At 43.7% G+C, this 18,899-nt stretch overlaps 2 protein-coding genes across 2 annotated transcripts; one reads left to right on the plus strand and one right to left on the minus strand.

Moving 5' to 3' along the window:
• The first annotated feature begins 1,883 nt into the window (after positions 1-1,883).
• LOC148073788 (glycine cleavage system H protein, mitochondrial-like) lies at positions 1,884-4,879 on the plus strand. Its single transcript, XM_087797150.1, has 5 exons — positions 1,884-2,043; positions 2,218-2,300; positions 2,376-2,439; positions 3,864-3,995; positions 4,532-4,879. Exons 1-5 carry the CDS (start codon positions 1,893-1,895, stop codon positions 4,627-4,629), a joined length of 528 nt encoding a protein of 175 aa, XP_087653276.1. The 5' UTR covers positions 1,884-1,892; the 3' UTR covers positions 4,630-4,879.
• Positions 4,880-5,488: 609 nt separating this feature from the next.
• Positions 5,489-11,301, minus strand: LOC148073789 (uncharacterized). Its single transcript, XM_087798223.1, has 8 exons — positions 10,885-11,301; positions 9,498-10,038; positions 9,137-9,430; positions 8,020-8,192; positions 7,635-7,952; positions 7,383-7,577; positions 6,292-6,517; positions 5,489-6,230 (listed from the first exon to the last, which is right to left on the minus strand). Exons 1-8 carry the CDS (start codon positions 11,101-11,103, stop codon positions 5,701-5,703), a joined length of 2,496 nt encoding a protein of 831 aa, XP_087654349.1. The 5' UTR covers positions 11,104-11,301; the 3' UTR covers positions 5,489-5,700.
• Positions 11,302-18,899: the final 7,598 nt, after the last annotated feature.

Below are 18,899 nucleotides of genomic sequence, written 5' to 3' on the forward strand. Positions count from 1 at the left end.
AGCATGTTCAGCATGTTTTAAAGAGTTTAAATAGTACAATGTGTTTGACAGATTCGCACACGATGATGACAGTTAAGCAGCAAAGGTGGAGAATCCAACGACATAGACATTTTAAAGACGTAGAAACATAAATAAGAAATAAATGATTATTTAATAAGAAATAAATTATTATTTAAGGTATTAACAATTATCCAGGAGTTGTGGAAATTGTATTGTTAAAAAAACTTGTACATTTGATTTTATAGTTGCTCTTGTAAACAGAGTGTTGTGTGATGACCTCACTAGGGTGACATTGAGCCCTCAACAATGATCGACTTGCAATAATGGTGGTTGAATAACGGCTGTAATATCTATTCGACCTCTCACTGGATCAAAGTCATTCTCAAGTGTTACGGGATGCTCCATTAATAATCCTTTATTCATCTCAGCGATCTTCTCTTTAGGTCTTACAGACAAAAAGTCATATAGTTTTATTTGTGATTGATTGAATTTATGATATAGTTTGTTTTCTATCTTGACTCTTTTAACTTTGATCACCAGAGCTGCTGCAAAGACGGAGCCATTAATGCAAGTGAAAACCACAACAAAGACCATTAAAGATATGTTCATCATTATATACACTGTATATAGATTAAGACCAGATGCATTGACTATGGGTCGTAAAGATACTGTATACAGAATTACAACTCAGCCTGATTAAAGTCATCTTTGTAACCAACCTAAGTTCTACTTCCTTGATTTAGAAACGTTGCTTTTTAAATCTACAAATTCACTTAAATGCAAAGATGTTAATTCCCTCAGACCTGAAAATATGATATAGACACGGAGAGGACCAACAGTTATTAGGAATCTGTACCTCCTCCATTTCGGCTGGTAGACTTTAATTAAATGTTATATTGTATTTTTAGACTCTGAACACAGAGAGAAGGCTGCTATATTAGTAGTAGTAGTCATAGTAGTAGTGGTAGTAGATTAAGTAGTAGTTAATTAAGTAAGTAATTTATATTTGTAAAGTGACTTTCCCAGACCATGATCACAAATAACAAACAACAGAACAAAGTACATACAAATGTAAAAACTTTAAAAGGTCAACACAACTCTTACTTTCAGAGCTATTCATGGTCAGGCTCCTCCTTACATCACTGATCTGATCCAGCCTTACACCCCAGCTCGGGCTCTGAGGTCTGTGGATCAGAATCTACTTATGGTTCCACGCACACGACTCAGGACCAGAGGAGAGAAATCTTTTCAGGCTGTTGCTCCTAAGCTTTGGAACAATCTTCTCTCTCTTTGCGCTTGATGGATCTACTGACTCCTTTAAGAAACATCTTAAGACGTTTCTATTTGTTCAGGCTTTTCCTTGATTTTCTGGAACTCCTGTGTTGTTCTCAGTATTATCTTGATCTTTAAAGTGTATATACTTTTTTGAGTATTGTTTTGTTTGTTTAAGCGCTTTGTGACCCTGGTCTGGAAAAGCGCTATATAAATAAATATTACTTACTTACTTACAACACGGCAAACATAGCAGCTCTAAGATCATTAAGAAAAATCCTTCACAAATAAATAGGTCTTAAGATGTTTATTATAATTTTATTAAAGTAACTTTAATCAATTGTTAAAAGCAACACATCAAATTATAATACTATTTGGTATTCTCAATGAAAATATATTTATAATATAAATATATTGAAACAAAAATTTAAATACGTTGTTATTTTTATCCTGCTTGATTTACAACCGAATCCTGTAGATTTTAATCATTTAAATTCAAATTAGAACGTAAAAACAACTTCCTTTATAAACACTTGCATTGACACACAGAGCCACCAGGTGGCGTAAATATGCATTTATGACAGCGGGTGAGCTCACATTGACTCGAGAGAAGAAGAAAGATGGCCGCCTGTGGTCTACTCCGCTGCATGACTTCTAACTTTTCCACAGTTCTGCCTCTCATACGGCGCTCGGTGCCGCTCGTATCGTCGCGGTTTGGTCCACATCCACACTTGAGAAGAACTTTAGCAACATCCTGTAGATTTTCAGCAGGTATTTCCTCGTTTTTCTAATGTGTTTAAACATTGCTCGCAAGCTAACGGTTTAGGCTAGTTAGAGGACATCAAAGCAGCCGCTTGTTTACCTAAAATGATAGCAGACGCTAAATGTATTAAATACATTTAAACTTTCTGTTTATGTCCTAAATATTTCTTTCTCATCCCACAGCACTTAAATTCACGGATAAGCACGAATGGGTTCGAGTAGAAGATGATGGACTGGGAACAGTTGGCATCAGCAACTTTGCACAAGTAAAAAAAAACAAAAAGAAACGGAAGTTCTGTTGAGGTTTGAGTTCTGACACTTTTCTCCTCTGGTTCCTCCAGGAGGCGCTGGGAGATGTTGTCTACTGTGGACTTCCAGAGGTGGGAACACAGCTGGCTCAGCAAGGTAACTGTCAACGTGGGAATCTGGACCCTCGCCATTGTTAAACATGTTGTGTCACTTTTAAGAAACAACAAAACATGCTCACTTCAATATCAGGAACTCATCAGTTTATATTTAAAAATAAAATACATTTAAATGAGTAAAGAAAACTGTCGCGGAAATGCATTTAAATGTTAATTTGTGTTAATTTGTGTCTACCATCAGATACAACACACTTTTCTACTTAAAGTTCACTCAAAATTCACTCATTTTCTACTCGTTTTCTGTTTATAGCAGAAGCTTAACTTGCTACACGGACAGGAAGTACTCTGGGTAAATATAGCAAGTGCTTCCCGTTTAACAGTAGAATAGAAACGATTCCTATCCTTCGATGAAACGAGGCTGAGTAGAATTAATTTTAAATTTTGGGTGAACTATCACAATGTGTTAGAAAAATGTTTTACCAAATAAAACTTCTGTGTAGTGCACCATCAGGTAGGAATGCTAACTGAATGCTCGTTGAGATGCAGAGGAGTTGTTTCTAGAAAAATAATGGAAAAAGAAACCAGGTTGATAGTAATGGTAATATTTTTTAAATATTTAATATAATCAGTATTATCTTATTTCAGTCTTTTATTATTTACTGCCACCACTAAAAAAATCCTGTGTTGTGTTTACAACACTGGAAATTAAAATGTTGAGATTGGGTGATTAAATTACGTCTAGTTTACAGTACAGTAAATTTTTGAAAAACCACGAGGTAACGGCTTTCATCAAAAAGTTGTCTGTGGTGATTTTTATCGAAGGGCAATGTCAAAACCCAACTCCCCAGAGTCACTCTCTTGTTTCAAATGTTGAAGTCTTTCTCTCCAAGATGCAGTAAGTATCTCATCATGACCATGTTTGAAGTTATTACTTTATAAAGTTCTCCCTCGTCTGAAATCTCAGCGAGCGAGAGGTTACGAAAGCGGAGTCCATTATGACGTAGTAACGGCTTCACTCCTCCTCCAGCCAGCTTTAGTCATGCCCTGCTTTGTTTATACAACAAGTCCTTTGGAGGTTGAGACTTCCAGGATTGATGAGATTGGTTGCAAACCCCCGATGGTTGACCAATCACAGCAGAGAGTGTGGTTATGGTAAAAAAAAGATTTAATCTCCAGTACATATGTATTTCATAATCTTTTCAGGGGGCGGGGCTTAGGAACATTTTCTAATGTACATATTTCAATGAAAAGAGTGTTGTACAAACAGACGCATACTGATGAGTACAATAGAGGTTCAAGGTCTGTTTAAGACACACTTAAATCAACACATTAGTTGCCATCTAAAGGTGCTGTAAATTGTCTCGCATTATGGATAGCAGGGATCGAATCAACTCAGTGCAGTGCATAAATGGTTAAAATGTCAATTTTTTACATTTTTAAGACACTGTGTTTTCTTACCCACAGATGAGTTCGGAGCACTAGAAAGTGTGAAAGCGGCCAGCGAGCTCTACTCGCCTCTCACAGGAGAAGTTGTAGAAATCAACTCGCTTCTGGAGGACAAACCTGGGCTGGTTAACAAGTCCTGTTACAAAGACGGTAAGACGTTTTGAATGTGTTTCAAACACCACAGCACATCTGAGGTTGGAAAGTTCATCCCTCTTATCCTATCATTTTCATCCAAATTCTTAACTAATGTATTTTCATTATTTTCTTATTACTGGATTTAAGGATTTGTATTATTCCATTCACAAATAATGGAGCAAATTTCACAGTTTTCACTTTTTGAACTGACATCAGCAGTAAATTATTCCTTTGTGGAAAACAAACTGCTCTTGCACTTTTATGCATTTTGGCATTACATGCCTAATTTTATTGTTTGTGATTAGTAATATGTTTTGAAAATGTTAAAATAATAACGAGAATCACGTGACACTGTGGGGTAACGTTATGTTCGTGAGCAGCGACCCTTTAGGGGTAATGTAAGCATTGATGCCATCTAGTGGTCCATGAGAGAAGTTACCTGGAGTCGTATATTAAGGCTACATCTAACTAGAGATGCATTTTTTTTATTTATTGCTACAGATCTCCATATATATGACACTTTGATTTCTTACTCACGTTCCACCACACAGGCTGGTTGATGAAGATGAAGATTTCTAATCCCACCGAGCTCGACGCGCTCATGGACGAAGCAGCATACGAGAGATACATTCGCTCAATTGAGGAGTAACCTCTGATGCCCCCCGTGACCTTTACTTTCAATGGCCTCCACATGGGTGTCAAACATGCCCTTTATAGAACTGTGAATCATGAAAGTACTTTCACTGGACAAATACTATTGAGGCTGCTGATTCACTCTTCAGTATTTTAGTAGAGACACAAATGTCACGATACTGTTAGATTTGCACTTTGTTCTCCATGATGATGTCGGTCGCCACCGCATGCACTGCGGACAAAGGTCAATAAACATCCTAAAATATTGTAGCTTCTGTGTCATTCTGAAGCCCCCTTGATGGAATCGCTCGCCAGTTTAACCATTGCTGTGTCTCAAATCGCATACTAGCGTACTCAAAGTTAGTATTTTTAGTGCGTAAGTGCGTCTCAATTCTTAGTATGCGAAATTTAAACAGAAGTTATGTCATATATATATGCATATATATGCATATACTTACAGGTGCATTTTCAGCAACAGTAGGAGGATGACGCGTCTTCGCTGCTGATACCAGCTTAAATATCTCGCGAATATTTCGATTCTCATTTTTTCTTTATTTCTTTTTACCAAACTTGCAAAACGTGCTGCCAGCAGGTGGCGATAGCGTTCAAACAGCTGGTTGCAACCATCGTTAAATAGAAGTAGAAGAAGAAGCTGTCACCTCAAGTCCGGTTAGTGTGTAGCAGCAGAGTTTGATTTGAGACATACTATCCATTGAGAATTTGCGTACTAGTTAGTATGTACACTATCCTGATGCATACTAACTTCTAGTATACTAAGAGAAGTATGCGATTTGAGACACAGAACATGTGTCAGGTTCAATGGCGTCAAGTCTTATCAGTATTAACACTCTAGACCTCCTTTATAAAAACTTTTATTGGTTAAAAACAAGTGAAACCTTTAGTTCACTTCAAGATGATCCCTCTTTTCCATTTGACAATGTCCGTGTCATCGTCCTTTTTTTAACCAAGCTTACTGTGAGGTAGATCAAAGGCACCGTGGTAGAAAATAAATATTAATGTCATGTGTAAACAAAAGGGCGTTAGTCTTAGTCTATTTGAAATCCAACAACTTCAATATGTCCCTCTGTCACCTGCGGGAGGACACTGCTCCTCCAGGTACGATGGAGAACCGGTCCTTGGCGGTGGGGGTTCTCCTGGCTCTCCCCCGTGATGCAGGAGGAGGAGGAAGCCCCTCCAGTCTGCGCCGGTCGTTCTCCAGCCTCTCCCTCCTCTGCGTACCTTCGTGCACCACGCTGGCGGCGAAGTCTCTCTCGTTGAGGAAGGCGATGGTCTCGTCTCTCTTGCGGCTCACGTAGCCCTTGAGGACGGCGTTGTAGGGGTTGGAGGCGGAGTCCGTGTCGGGGTCGTCGAGCTGATGCTTGAACTCCATGCGCGTGATCAGAGGCAGGAGGAAGTCGTCGTCTTTGATTTTATTGGACGAACCCAGAGCTTCAGACACCAGGCGGGGGGGCAGAGGCACCAGGTCGCAGCCTGTTCTTCTGTCCACGTATTTGGGGAATCGTTTCCGGACCAGAGCCACATCCTGCAGAGACTGGGTCCTCCTTCCTTCCAGGTCTGTTACGACTCTCTCTGGATAGTTCTTGCCAAACATGACACCTGAAACAACCACAAGTCGATCAACTCAAGTTGATAATTCACTTTAACTCTTGAGACCCACCTGCACGTCGCAGCATGGGGGCGGGACATTTCCACGGTCGGTGGATCAGCTCATCGGGCAAGTCTGCCAGTTCAGGACACCACCTCCTCACGAAGGCGCCGCAGGGGTCGCAGGTCATCGCTGCGTCGACCGGGTGCATGACGAAGTTCCAGTGATCCAGACCGCACATGCCGCCGTTCTGCCACATCATGGCATCGATGGCGACGTCCGCGTCGACCAGAGTGTCCTGCACCGAAATCAGGTTTTTTCAATTGTAAGACAATGAGGGATTCACGTCAATGGCTGTGGAAAGAGTTTTGCACAGGATATTATAATGTAATAAAAATTATTTTATCAAGATTTTTTAAGAAGGAAATTAATGCACAAAATGGAGACCAGTGATGTTTTTGATGAGGCTTCATGAAACAGTTGATGAGGTATCATGACACAGTGTCTTCTTTTTGGAAGAAAAATAATGACAGGTTACATTGAGTTAGAAAATCTGAGATTTAAAGCAAAAAATACCACCTAGTGGATCAAAGACACTGTATCATGATACCTCATCAGCTGTTTCATGAAGCATCATCTATACATCACTACTTCTTCAAGGTTTTTTTTCCAATTAAACTGCAATTAAAAAAAAAAAAATCTGAATGCTGAATATATTCTCCTTGGCATCATTTTAAACTTAAGAGCGCCATCTAGAGGCAGCATTATATTAGTATGTGGTATTTTCTGTCTAGTATATGCAAAAGAAAATTAAAGAAAAAAGGAAAATCAAGCCCTTGTATAAACTTCTTAAATAAAATTTTAAATGGAAAAAAGGCCACCCTTTGTTCAAGTCCACACTAAGAACCAACTATTTCAGGTTCAAAAGCTTTAACAAGTTACATGTGGACAAGATTCCATTTTTAACCCTTGTGTTATCTCAGGGTCAGGCGACCTCCCTGGCTTCCAGAAATACATATGCAGTTGTGGAGGTTGTCGACCCAGAGACAACACAAGGGATACCACCAAAACATTTGTTTTCGGGCCTTCGGGTCACCTTGACCCAGAGGTAACTCAAGGAAGCATCAAAAAAGGTTATGGTGTTCCATCCCATTTCCTCTCACCTGGAACCAGCGGTAGCCCTCCTGCCAGGGCAGGTGGAGATAAGCGATAAGAAAAGACGCCACCACGTGTCTCATGTAGTTGTTCATCCAGCCCGTCAGCCACAGCTGCCTCATGGCCGCGTCCACCAGTGGGTAACCCGTGTGACCCTTCTGCCAGGCCTTCAGGTGCCTCCGGTCTGTGCTCCAGCGTAGAGCCTGAGAGCGAAACCGTCAGATAATGACGACGAGACCGACTGAAGTGAGTCGTTTCACCTTGTATGGAGGTCGGAGTGATTCCCAGGGGAGGTCTGGGAAGAGGATCAGCTGCCAGTAAGCCAGGTCCCTCCATGCAAGTTTTCGCTGAAACTTTAGGGGTCGACAACGAGCCCCTTTGGCGTCCCATAGCAGCCAGCGAGGACTGAGCTGACCGAAGTGAAGGTACGGGGACAGAGAGCTGGTGTTGGCGGCGTCCGCTCGTCCGGCCTCCTTGTCGTACTTGTAGACGCCATCTTGAAGGAACGCTTCCAGGCGGGCATGAGCGCCGTCTTCGCTGAAGTCCCACGATCCACGGATGTTGGCGGCCCAGTCGATCTGTGAAGAAAGAAGGATGATGGTTCATGACGTAAAGACGAGGACACTCGACCGTTTGCTCATTTACCGTAGAGCCGTCCTTCCTGCGTGGCATTCGTGCGAGTCCCAGCTGGTCCAACGAGACTCCCTGTGGCCAGTGAACCGAGGCGGGCAGAGTTGCCGGTGCTTCAAGTGGGGCCCCCAACGCTGACCCGGGGTTCTGACTGCAGCAGCTCATGAAGTGAGACACTGAACCGATTCCTAGAACGAAAAAAAAAAAAATGAAAACATTGATCCATGAGACAAACTTCTGTGTGGAGTTTGTATGTTCTCCCCGTGTTCCGTGGGTTTACTCCGGGAACTCCGGTTTCCTCCCACAGTCCAAAAACGTACAGAGGTTGATTGAGAACTTTGGGAAATTGTCCGTGGGTATGAGAGTGTGTGTGAATGGTTGTCTGTCTTTGTTTGCCCTTCGACAGACTGGCGTCCTGTCCAGGGTGTCCCCTGCCTCTCACCCTATGATACTGGGATAGGCTCCAGTCTCCCCGTAACCCCGACCCCGGGATAAAGCGATAGAAAATGAATGAATGAATGAATATTGCAGACCTGAGCAAAGTCACTTTACTTGATAACTTTCAAGGACATTTTATCACGTGTCATACTAATAAAAAAATTGAACATTAACATTTAAGTGCATTAGTTTCATTTGTACATGTACTTTTTTGTCCACAGTTGTGATTTATATATGAATAAAAATGTATTTAAATGAATTGATATACAATGAAACAAGATTATTCATACTATGTAATGGCATATTTAAACTTGGTCGTTTACACTGATTTACAGCATTTGATTTTTTTCATTGGAAATATGAGAATCTTCAGTAAATATTTGTCTCTCGCAATGAAGAAAAAGCTTAAACAAAAGAGATGAGATCAATTTCTACCTGTGGCTGCGTACAAATATCTGGAAATTGTATTTAAAATCCGTCAACCTTGTACTTTGACTTGTTGTGATTTAAGGTTAAGCATATTTTTACATCTGATTCTACGATATACTTCCTTTGCTTGGTCATCTAAACTAACAACTATTTAAAACATTACAATCGGAACATCAGGCTTTTGTTTCCAGATTACAAACGCAAAAATATACAATGCTGGGTCAAATGTTTTGACTTCACAACACACATTTCATAGACCACTGACCTCGTAAACCCACTCCCACTGTGCTGACGGTGTAAGGATCTCTCAGGCAGTACGAGTGGAACATCTTCAGCGCGATCCCGTCTTCGTGCAGCGCCGATGCCACCGTGTCGTCCCTCTCTTTCAGCCACGGCTCATACAGAGCGTTCGCCAGCACCGTCCTCGCTCCCGTCTCCCTGGCCAGCTCCTTCAGGGAGCAGAGAGACGACGCAGAACCTCTCAAGAACACCAGGTGGCTGCCGAGGCGCTCCAGGGAGGAACTCAGGCAGGACAAGGCTTGATGCAGCCAGTATTTACCTGAGAACAATCAGAGCGTGGAAGTCAAAACCTAGTTAAGGATATAAACCAGCCGTTTTAAACTTACAAGCTCCGCCCATCGCCACAGTGACTCCAGGCCCCTCCTCCTCTTCAGGAGTCCAGATGAAGACCGGTATGACCGGAGCGCCCGCCTCCAAGGAACCAATGAGAGCAGGGTTGTCGCAGAGTCTGAGGTCCCGGCGGAACCACAGCAGAACCGGATGTGCCGCGGAAGGGGAAGCGGGGAGACCAACCACTTGCTGCTGAGAAGATGCTTTACGTCGCTGTCGCCGGTTCTTGGAGCGCTTCGGTTCTGGATCCAGGGAGGTTGAGACGGAGGAACTCTGGTTCCCTTCTGATGCCTGAAGCCCGTTTGAAATGGAAGGCTGGTTCTCTTGAGGATCAGATCTTCTGCTTATTGGTGTCTTTGGTCCTTCACACAGCTGGACTCTGGGTTGCCATGTGAGGTTTGATTCCTGCCACGGCTGAGATGTGGATTCATGGCTCAGGTTCGGTCGCTGCTGAACGTCTGCTAGAGAAAGAGTCAGTGCCAGCTCCAGCTCTTCATCCAAAGCTTCATCCAGTTCTTCGTCCAGAGATGTATCCGACTGATCAGCAAAAAAATAGAAATTGAAAGCGTCAATCAATATTTTAAACAATGCTTTCACGTAACGGCTGCAAAAAGTAGGGTTTTGACCAAACCAAGTCAATATTCAAAAGCACTTTATTTTTTGTTATATTGTGCTTCCAAACTAGTTATTTTATCGTTTGTATTTCAATAAAATGTGTAATTTAAATTATAGCATTTGTTTACAAGTAACATCCAAACATTCACTGATTTGTTCATTTTTGTGTGACAATTACACACCCCGTCGCTACATGGTTGCATTCATCGTCAAGTATGAAACCTTGCAAGATCCATGCGGTGACTGAGGACGAGAGGATACGTTGGACTCCAGCAGCTTTTTAAGCTTATGTTTGGCCATATTTTGGCTTCAAAACAAGTTAAAGCTGTTAAGAATTCTTATGCAGTCTGTACTCGGCCAATACTGTAAAGATAAGGTAAGGTAAGGTAAAACTTTATTGATCCCTCAGGAGGTCTCCTTCGGGAAATTGTTCATTAAGTATCACAATATATTGTATCGTCTCCCCTGATATATACTGTATATATCACCAGATTATTGTCAATACACACCCCTTACATTGTTTTGAATGAGTTCTTATTTTTCTTAAATGTTATTTAAGTATCACAGATTACCTATGGGGGGCGCTACAGACCAATAATGATGCAAACAAACCAATATCAATAATACAAACCAGGCGTTTTTAACTTTATTATTATAATTATTTGTTTATATACAATTGAAATAACAAAACTTTTGAATATTTTTCTGATTTCTTTGGGGGAGTAAATGTTATTTATTTTACAGTTTATAGTTACTAGTAGCACTAACCTGGGGGAAGTATTCCTCGTAGATGGAGGCGAGCCTGGCGTGTAAGGTCCTGTTGGCCGAGCTCAGCGGCTGGATGACGGTCAGGAACTGGGACCGGGTCTCCTGGTGTCCCAGCAGCGAGACGCACATCGCGAAGAATCCTTCCGGATCCTCTCGACCCACCAGAACCTCCCTGAGTAGCTTCCTCACCTCGGCTTTGCTGTCGCCTGAAGAAGTCATGTCCGAACCAAAACAAAAGGTGACCGTTTACTCAGACCATGCGACTCGGACGGACAGAACTCTAGAAGGTAGAGTTGGTTGTTGGTTTAAAAACCGAACTACCGGTTACAAAACGGCTATTTTTACGTTACACAAGCCGGAGTTTTGTAACACGTGGCGTAATTACACGTTTGCGCCACTAGGGTGTGCTAAAGTCAAATAAATTGAAGAGTCCCTCCCGGTAACTACAATTGAAAAAAAAAAAAAAATCTCGATTTCCAGCTGTCGTGTAAACATTATTAATTTAAGTTTACACAGCAAACAATATAAATATAGATTGGAATTTAATCCTAGAATCGACTTTTGCGTGGCTTAACCACGTGATAATTCTTATTATAATTCTCTACAAACGTTTTTTGCTCCCACAGTGAAATATGTTATAGAAAAAATGTGTTTTCACATAAGCGGACACTACAGGTCAAAAAGTACTCAATAGACATGATGCTTAATCGCACCTACATTATAAAATGTATATGAATATTCTCCATACAGAATATAATAATACCTGCTTCTTTGTTTTGGAATTAACTTTCTTCTACATTTTCTTTAGAAAGATTCCTTTGTGTTGTATGTGCTACACATTATCATAGTCAAAGCTTTATTTTATTTAACTTGTGAATTCATCTCGTCTTCAAAACATGGTTTTAACCACTGATGATGTGATTTTTCAAACTACAAAAGATAGGTGTTGACAAATAACACATTCAAGGGGCGGCTAGATACGTATAACATCTTTCTGCAAAACCTTTTTAGACACACAAAAGCGTACTCTTGCAAAAGCTGTGACCGCATCAGTCTTAAATATTAATGTGTCGCTGAATCCTCGAGCACTAAACCTGCGGCCACGCAAATCGAATAACGAATAAATGATTTGAGGAGAGGAAACGGGGGGCCATGTTGAATGAAGAACGTTAGCGATGGAGGTAGAAGGGGAGAAAAAAAAAGGGAGGCGACCAATGAGCTTCGTGGATGTGGTAAATGAAGACATGAGGAGGAAAAGAGTGGCTAGAGAGGAGGCTTAAGATGGGTTCAGGTGGAGGACTTGCTGTAGCAACCTCTGATAAAACAGGTAAAATGTAGATCTAGGATCTTATAACTGTATCCCATGTAGACCACATAAGAAATAAACATAGCGTGTTCTATTCAACTCTATCTTGTGACTTCAGTGTTAGCATAAAAGCAGGGAAACTAGGGAATAGTCTGACAAATAAATGTCCCTAACTCTGCTTCATTGTGTCCCCTGACATTAAAACCAAGCTGATCCGTCAGTCGGTTTTATTTTCTGAATCTTTCTATTTTATCTGTCCTTTCGCTCCACTCTCCGCCGCTGTACCTGAGAGACCGATAAAGGATTATCCATAATCTTTTCACCCCTCCCTAATCCAAATATGATCAAATGGGGGGCGAATCGCCTTCATCTCGGCCTGAATGTGATTCTTTTAATGTGAACCCTGTGATGTCAGGCAGGAAAACAAAGCCAAAAACGTAGCCACCAAGCCTTGATTCCTCTTCTAATCATGGGGCGCATTCACAATAAGGAGAGGTGGCTTCTCTTTTTTTTTTTAATGAGACCCAACATTTGCCTTTGAGTGTGCACAGCAGGGATTGATCATTTGAGACACTTGGGTGGAAAACTCTATATTTTCTTGTCTGGTTGTCTCATTACCGACGCTCCCAGCGTTGATTTAGATAATGACTTTCTCTCCGTCTGCGCACGCCTCGACCGCGGCGTCGTGATGTCAGCTTTACGTGGAGACGGGACGAAAAAGTTGCGTTGAAAAGCCGGGAGTATGTATGGAGGGAGCGCCTGGTCAGAGAGAGAGAGAGAGAGAGGACGAGATTGAGAGAGAGAGAGAATCAATAGTGTTTAGACAGAGAAGTGGAGTCTAAGTGTGTGATCAATAGAGAGCAGAGAGGAGAGATTAGCTGCTTTTCTCTCTCAAACTAACACTGACAAATTGGTGAATTGGTGTATCGGCCCTTGGGCTAAACGGATTGACCCGCTGTTTCCATGTTCTAGCGTGTACTGTCAATAAAGATCTCGCTTCATTGTGACTCCCGATGAGAAGAGTGAATGAAGCAACCGGAAGAGGGGGGGGAAAAAAGAAAGAGTGAGGTCGAGCCGTTGGAGAGGTAAACGCGTGGAGAAGGTGCAGCTCAGGTGTGTGTGTTCGGCCTTGATCCTTAAAATAAAAAACAAGCGTCCAGCCTCTCCGTCTCATTAACGCGTCCGCGCACACGCAGGTGCACGCCGCTCTCAAACCATAATAACGTCTCTGGGAAAATTAATGGAAGGACAGATTAAAAACTAAGTGAGGAGAAACGGGCCACTGGTGTAGCTATTTGCAACTCATAAATCATTCTGACACACCCACGCGCATGTACACACACTCGCGCACACACACACACACACACGCTCACGTACTGTAATTAACCACAGGCTATTTACTCTCTCCTGCTGTAAATTAGACATGCAGACACAGTTATTACATTAGGGGGCTCCGCCATGCAGAATACTAACAGGAGGAAGGGGGAGTGAGGGGGGGGGGGGACGCACAAACACAACCTACTCACAAAAACATAAACACACATACATACATGGACACAAGAAAGAAGGGGTTGGAAGAATCATAGACTGACGGCAGTAAAAAATGAAGCTGCAGCCCCGAGTATAGGGGCCCCCGGTTCTTTGTTCCCTGCTGCATTTCATTATCTGAAGCGCCAGCCAACACACACACACACACACACACGACACACACACAAAACGCACCTCCCCCTTCCCTAAAGCTGTCTGCCTCCTCTCCAAGCACACACGGCACACAAAAAAAGAAGAAAATAGAGATACTGCGTCAGTGCCATATGCTGGCATCCTGACTTGGTCATGACAAGCATGTCTGCACGGTCATCACGAGCAGATCACACACACACATCCGAAAACCCCCTGCACCTCCATTCACCAGAAGTCGACAAGGACTTGATTAAAGCGAGTATCGATGCTCTGTCTAAAGCCGCCATCCAGTTCATCTTAAGTTTTTTTTTTTCCCCTCCCCAGAAGCAGTCCACCTCTCTGTTTGTGTTATCGTGTCCTTTGCTTCCCTCTCTTGCCTCCCTCACTCCTCTCTGTCCCTCTGTTTTCCCACGGTGATCAATAGCTCATTACAATCATTGACTGCGGCTCATCAGCACCTGTTAAGATCCGGGGAGACGGAGAAGTTGCATGTGTGCGCGTTGACATAAGAAGCGATGGCGTGGAAGGAGAAGTTTATACATTTTTGAAAAAAAAATAATTTCCGGATGCCGTCTCATGTGTCGTTTGTCACCGTCTCTGGCGCTCTGTGGTCTTGGGGGGAACTTCTTATTATGCAACTCACGTGGGTACGGCGGTTTGTTGCTATGGTGATCGCCAGGGGAGCCGCCGTGTGTTGTAGGTGTTTATCGTAGACCGAGGCGGGCGTCGCGTCGTCCATCAAGGCGCACTTCAATTCCGACGCACATTTTTTTCGGACCACACGTCCAGATCAACAAAGATACGACAACAAAAAAGGATACAGTCGGAATTAGGAGCCGGATTGTTCAATATCCCTGGAAGACAAACCTTGTTCAAACAATGGGTTGTTGGTTTTCTGTGTCACTGCAGGGTCTGTTATGAAGAGCAGGGACTGGGGAACAGAAGAATCACACCTGGCGCTATTTGAAACTAGAAACATTGAGTAAAAATACGCTTTTGCAAAATAAAAAAAGGTCCCTCGTGGTTTTCATCACAGGAAGGGGTCCAATAAGAAAGCCAATTTAGGGTCGGATTTTAAAGAAAACGTGCTGTATAAATAGAATACAAAGGAGGATTAAAAAGAGAACAAGGCTCTCAGCCCATGCATAAATTACTCTCGCCATTTACATATTCATTATGTTTGTGTACTAATGAGCATTTGCTTAATAGCTTCGGCTTTCCACGCGCGGCTTTTGTTTGATACAGGATATTTTAAAAGGGAGGAGGCGTTGAAAAAGAAAAACGAGAGCGCCGGGGTCATCTCGCTAAAGTGGCCGAGGTCAATGACTCACAATCGACTTGTGCCGATAATCGCATCAGTTGTGTTGCTGTTTGTGCGAGCGAAGTCAAGTCGAAGACACGCGTGTGCGTGGGGGGGTTGGGGTTGCGGAAAGTTAATTAAAACAACAGGCTTTCCTTTTTCGAAACTCATCTTTCCTTTCCCCGTCTCCGCGGAATAAGGAAGCGCTCGCGCTAATTAACGACCGGACGGTCACTCACGGCATTCCGTCAGGTGCCAGAGAAAGAAAGAAAAAAAAAAAAAAACGTCTCATTTCGACGGTAAAAAATTCATCATCGCAACCGTTTTTTTTAAAGTTGCCACAGTAGTTAAGCGATCTACAATTTAGACTAACGAAGAGGTTAATGATTCAGAAAAAAAAAAAAGGGGGATGAATGAAACGGGGGAAAAAGAGAGCGATTTCACCGGGAGACAGGGGGAAGGGCAACCGAGGGATGAGCTACAAATGAGAGCGATGGCGGTGGCAGGTTGGCACAGTGCCATCCAGTCAGGACTTGAGCAGGGGCGGGCATGGGCATGGAGGCGAGTAGAATAAGAAAAAGAGGGAAGAGGAACAGACGTCCATATACTGCTACACCCGATGCCACCTTGGCACAGACGCAGGCGGGCGACGGCGGAGCGGCGGAGACGATGCCAGCAGAAGGGACAGCTTGGATATCGACGCATGACGACGAACAAAATAGGAATAACACAAAGGGGACAAAATAGGCGAGTATTGATTTGACGATCGGGAAATGCCAACGGGAGACTCTACGTTTTTTGTTTTTTTCTTATTCCATACCATATGGCAAATGGCGGGCGCCAAAGGCTTCAAGAAACGTGACGGTGGCGATTGTGCCCGTTTTTTTTCACTGGGCAAAGAGAATCGCCCTCGTATAGGAATCGGTGGCGGTCGCGACATTTTGGAGAGACAAAGCCCTCGGCGGGTGCCCGGGCGGCGGGTTGCCAGCATTTCACTGTTGGCATCCAGTCGCTGGCGCGAGGCAAACGTGGCACGCTGCCAACGCCATCCCAAAGTACACGACGACAAACAAATCACCATGCGGCGAGCAGGTTGTTTCGGGGTGCCCCTGTGTGTTTTTCGCTGATGCGATGGCACACCCCCCCCCCAAGGGGTGAGACCCAATACAGAGATGGCACCATGCCAACACAAACGGGGGGGGAGGCGCCAACCATGCTCCATTAGTAGCTGTTACAACACTATTAGCGGCTAGGACAATAGCAGCAGAAGGACTCGCTATTGAACCCGGGCGTTTATTGATGGATAAAAGACACAACGCTTTCCCGTGCCAAGTCTGCACGCTTGCCAACGGCTAAACGGAATCTCTGCCCACATCGTCTTGTAAATCCGGATCCAACAAAAGACGGATCATTTGGACGATTTCGGAGCCCGAGCGATACAGGAAATGGAAGGAAATTTTGGCGCTTAATGAACAACCGTGGGAGTTGGGAGGACGAGGATGATGGAGCGCCTCTTACCAGCGCTCGCACACCTGGGATGTTCTTAAAGGGATACCCCACCCACCCCCGCCTCTTAAAGGGAAGGACCACGTTGGCATCGTTCTCCGGTGTCAGACCGTGTTGCTGTATTGCCAGTCAGGGAGGGCGCTGCAGTCGTCGGGGGCGGGAAACTGTCTGGGCATCTCATCCGCCGCTAATTAACAGCCACACACTAATTCTAACAGCCGATCATAATTAGCGATTAAATCGCTCGTCAACGCTCCCCCCCCCCCCCCCTTTAAACTGCGCCTCCGATTTGGACACGTGCGGATAAGCTATGGAACGCCGGATCCCTCGCTCCCCTCCTCCTCGTCCTTTTTTTTTCCTTCATACTCGGCTCCAGACTCCAGTGGGATCTTAATTAAGCCTGGGCTACATTATGCAAATGGAGTACAATAAACGACAGCGAAAGGTGGAGCTGGATACAGACTCGGGGAACTGTAGGCGGAGATCCCTGGAAGCGGAAGGTGTTACCCCCGGAATCCTCCGTATGATTTTACAAACAATTATAGATCGGTGTTGTTGTTTTTTTTTTGTTGCTATTCCGCCACCACATGCTATCGAGAAGAACCAATCGGCGACGAGTTTTTTTCGGCTTCATCTCTCGCCGCCAAAAAGTAATCACTTGTGATATTGCACGGTATGCACAACGTCCACAAAGAAAAATTCATAAGGGAGCCGCGACAATGAACATATTAATATGAGGCGCTTCGACTGTAGTTTCGAAGATGTCGGCGATAGCAGGAAAAAAAAAGAGAGGGGACGGGACGGCGGTTGTAGCATGGCAGCTAATGTCATCTCGGGTTTAATCATCGCTCGGGATCACGGGGTTCATGAAAATTCATTTGCATATCATTAAATAGAGAGAGGTTATTTGGTGCGGGCGGCCAAAATGGGATTGGATGAAAAAAAAAAAAAAAAAGGCAAATGGAGGCGCCCGTTTATTAAACAGCAATGTTTTATAGTCGGCCAGCGCGATTCATTTAATTTGGTCGTAATTAAAATGTGTCAGACTCAATCAATCATCCCAACAGGGATACCATCAATGTTTCAGACGCAGGGTCGGGGGTAGGTGGGGGGGGGGGGGGTGGTTTAAAAAAAAAAAAAAAAGTGTCATCAGTCAGACATTTTCCAATAACCGAGCAAGTGCGTCAGTCGACTTGTGAGTTTGACCCATGTGCTCTTTATCCAATTCATCCGAAGTATAGAAGCCACACGTCCGTCCAGAGCGTCCAGTCAAAGACGTATATATCGGTCGCTGACAGGTGGCGACGCCAAACCCACGCATCTCGTCAATGAGTGGATAACTCACGCTGGGCTCCTGACCCCGGATAGTGAGCCGTCAATGGCGTATGCGTGTGCACGCTTCCCGTGCGTGGCCCTGCATTTGCATAAGTGATGTAATTAGACTGCCTTTTCACATGCAGATCAGTTTTGACAACACGGCAATCACTCTCGCACACAAACACACTGGGGGGACGGCGCCACACTTTTTTTCCGCCCGTGACCACCCCATATCATGCCGGGTCTGTTGTCTGCGAGCAGAGGGTGTAAAGATTAACATAATCCAGCTAATAAGTGTGAGTAATATTCACACAGTGACGCGTGGCGTAGACATTGTCCTGCTGATGCGTATTTGTATCTCATTATAGATGTAAAGTACGAGGGGGACGCGTGTGAGGGAGGGGGGGGGGGGTTGGCGTGGAGTCACAAAAACTCAAAAGCCTCCACCCGGGCAACCTTTTTTTTCGAGATTTCTAAAATAGCTTTCGGTGTTATTGATGGTACGAGCAAACCCTTGTTGTTGTGGAGGATATGCTGGAGAGCTTTTTTTTTTCTTGAGAATCAGATTTACATGTTCCTCTGTTTCGTTCTCAAGTACAGCAAAGATACAGATCATCAGGTTTTCACCCGAATGTAGGAATTATAAATAGCGTGTATTTGCTTGCAGGCTAGCTCTGCCTCGTGATTGATTAGGGTGGCGTGACGACCATTAAAAAGTCATTTAAAAGATGGATAGGGACCACATTTCCAAATAAAAACCACTTTATACCTGATGAAGTGCTGAACAAACTCTCCTTCAAAGACATGTACTGATTACTTTTGCTGTGTGACTGAGTGGAATCGAGGATTCTCTGCCGGCGCCGCACGTATTTCTGTGTCAGCTCGTGGAAAATAAGTCGGCGAGGG

The sequence above is a fragment of the Callionymus lyra genome, chromosome 8 (assembly GCF_982586985.1).
Source record: "Callionymus lyra chromosome 8, fCalLyr1.hap1.1, whole genome shotgun sequence".
NCBI classification, from domain to species: Eukaryota; Metazoa; Chordata; class Actinopteri; order Syngnathiformes; family Callionymidae; genus Callionymus; species Callionymus lyra.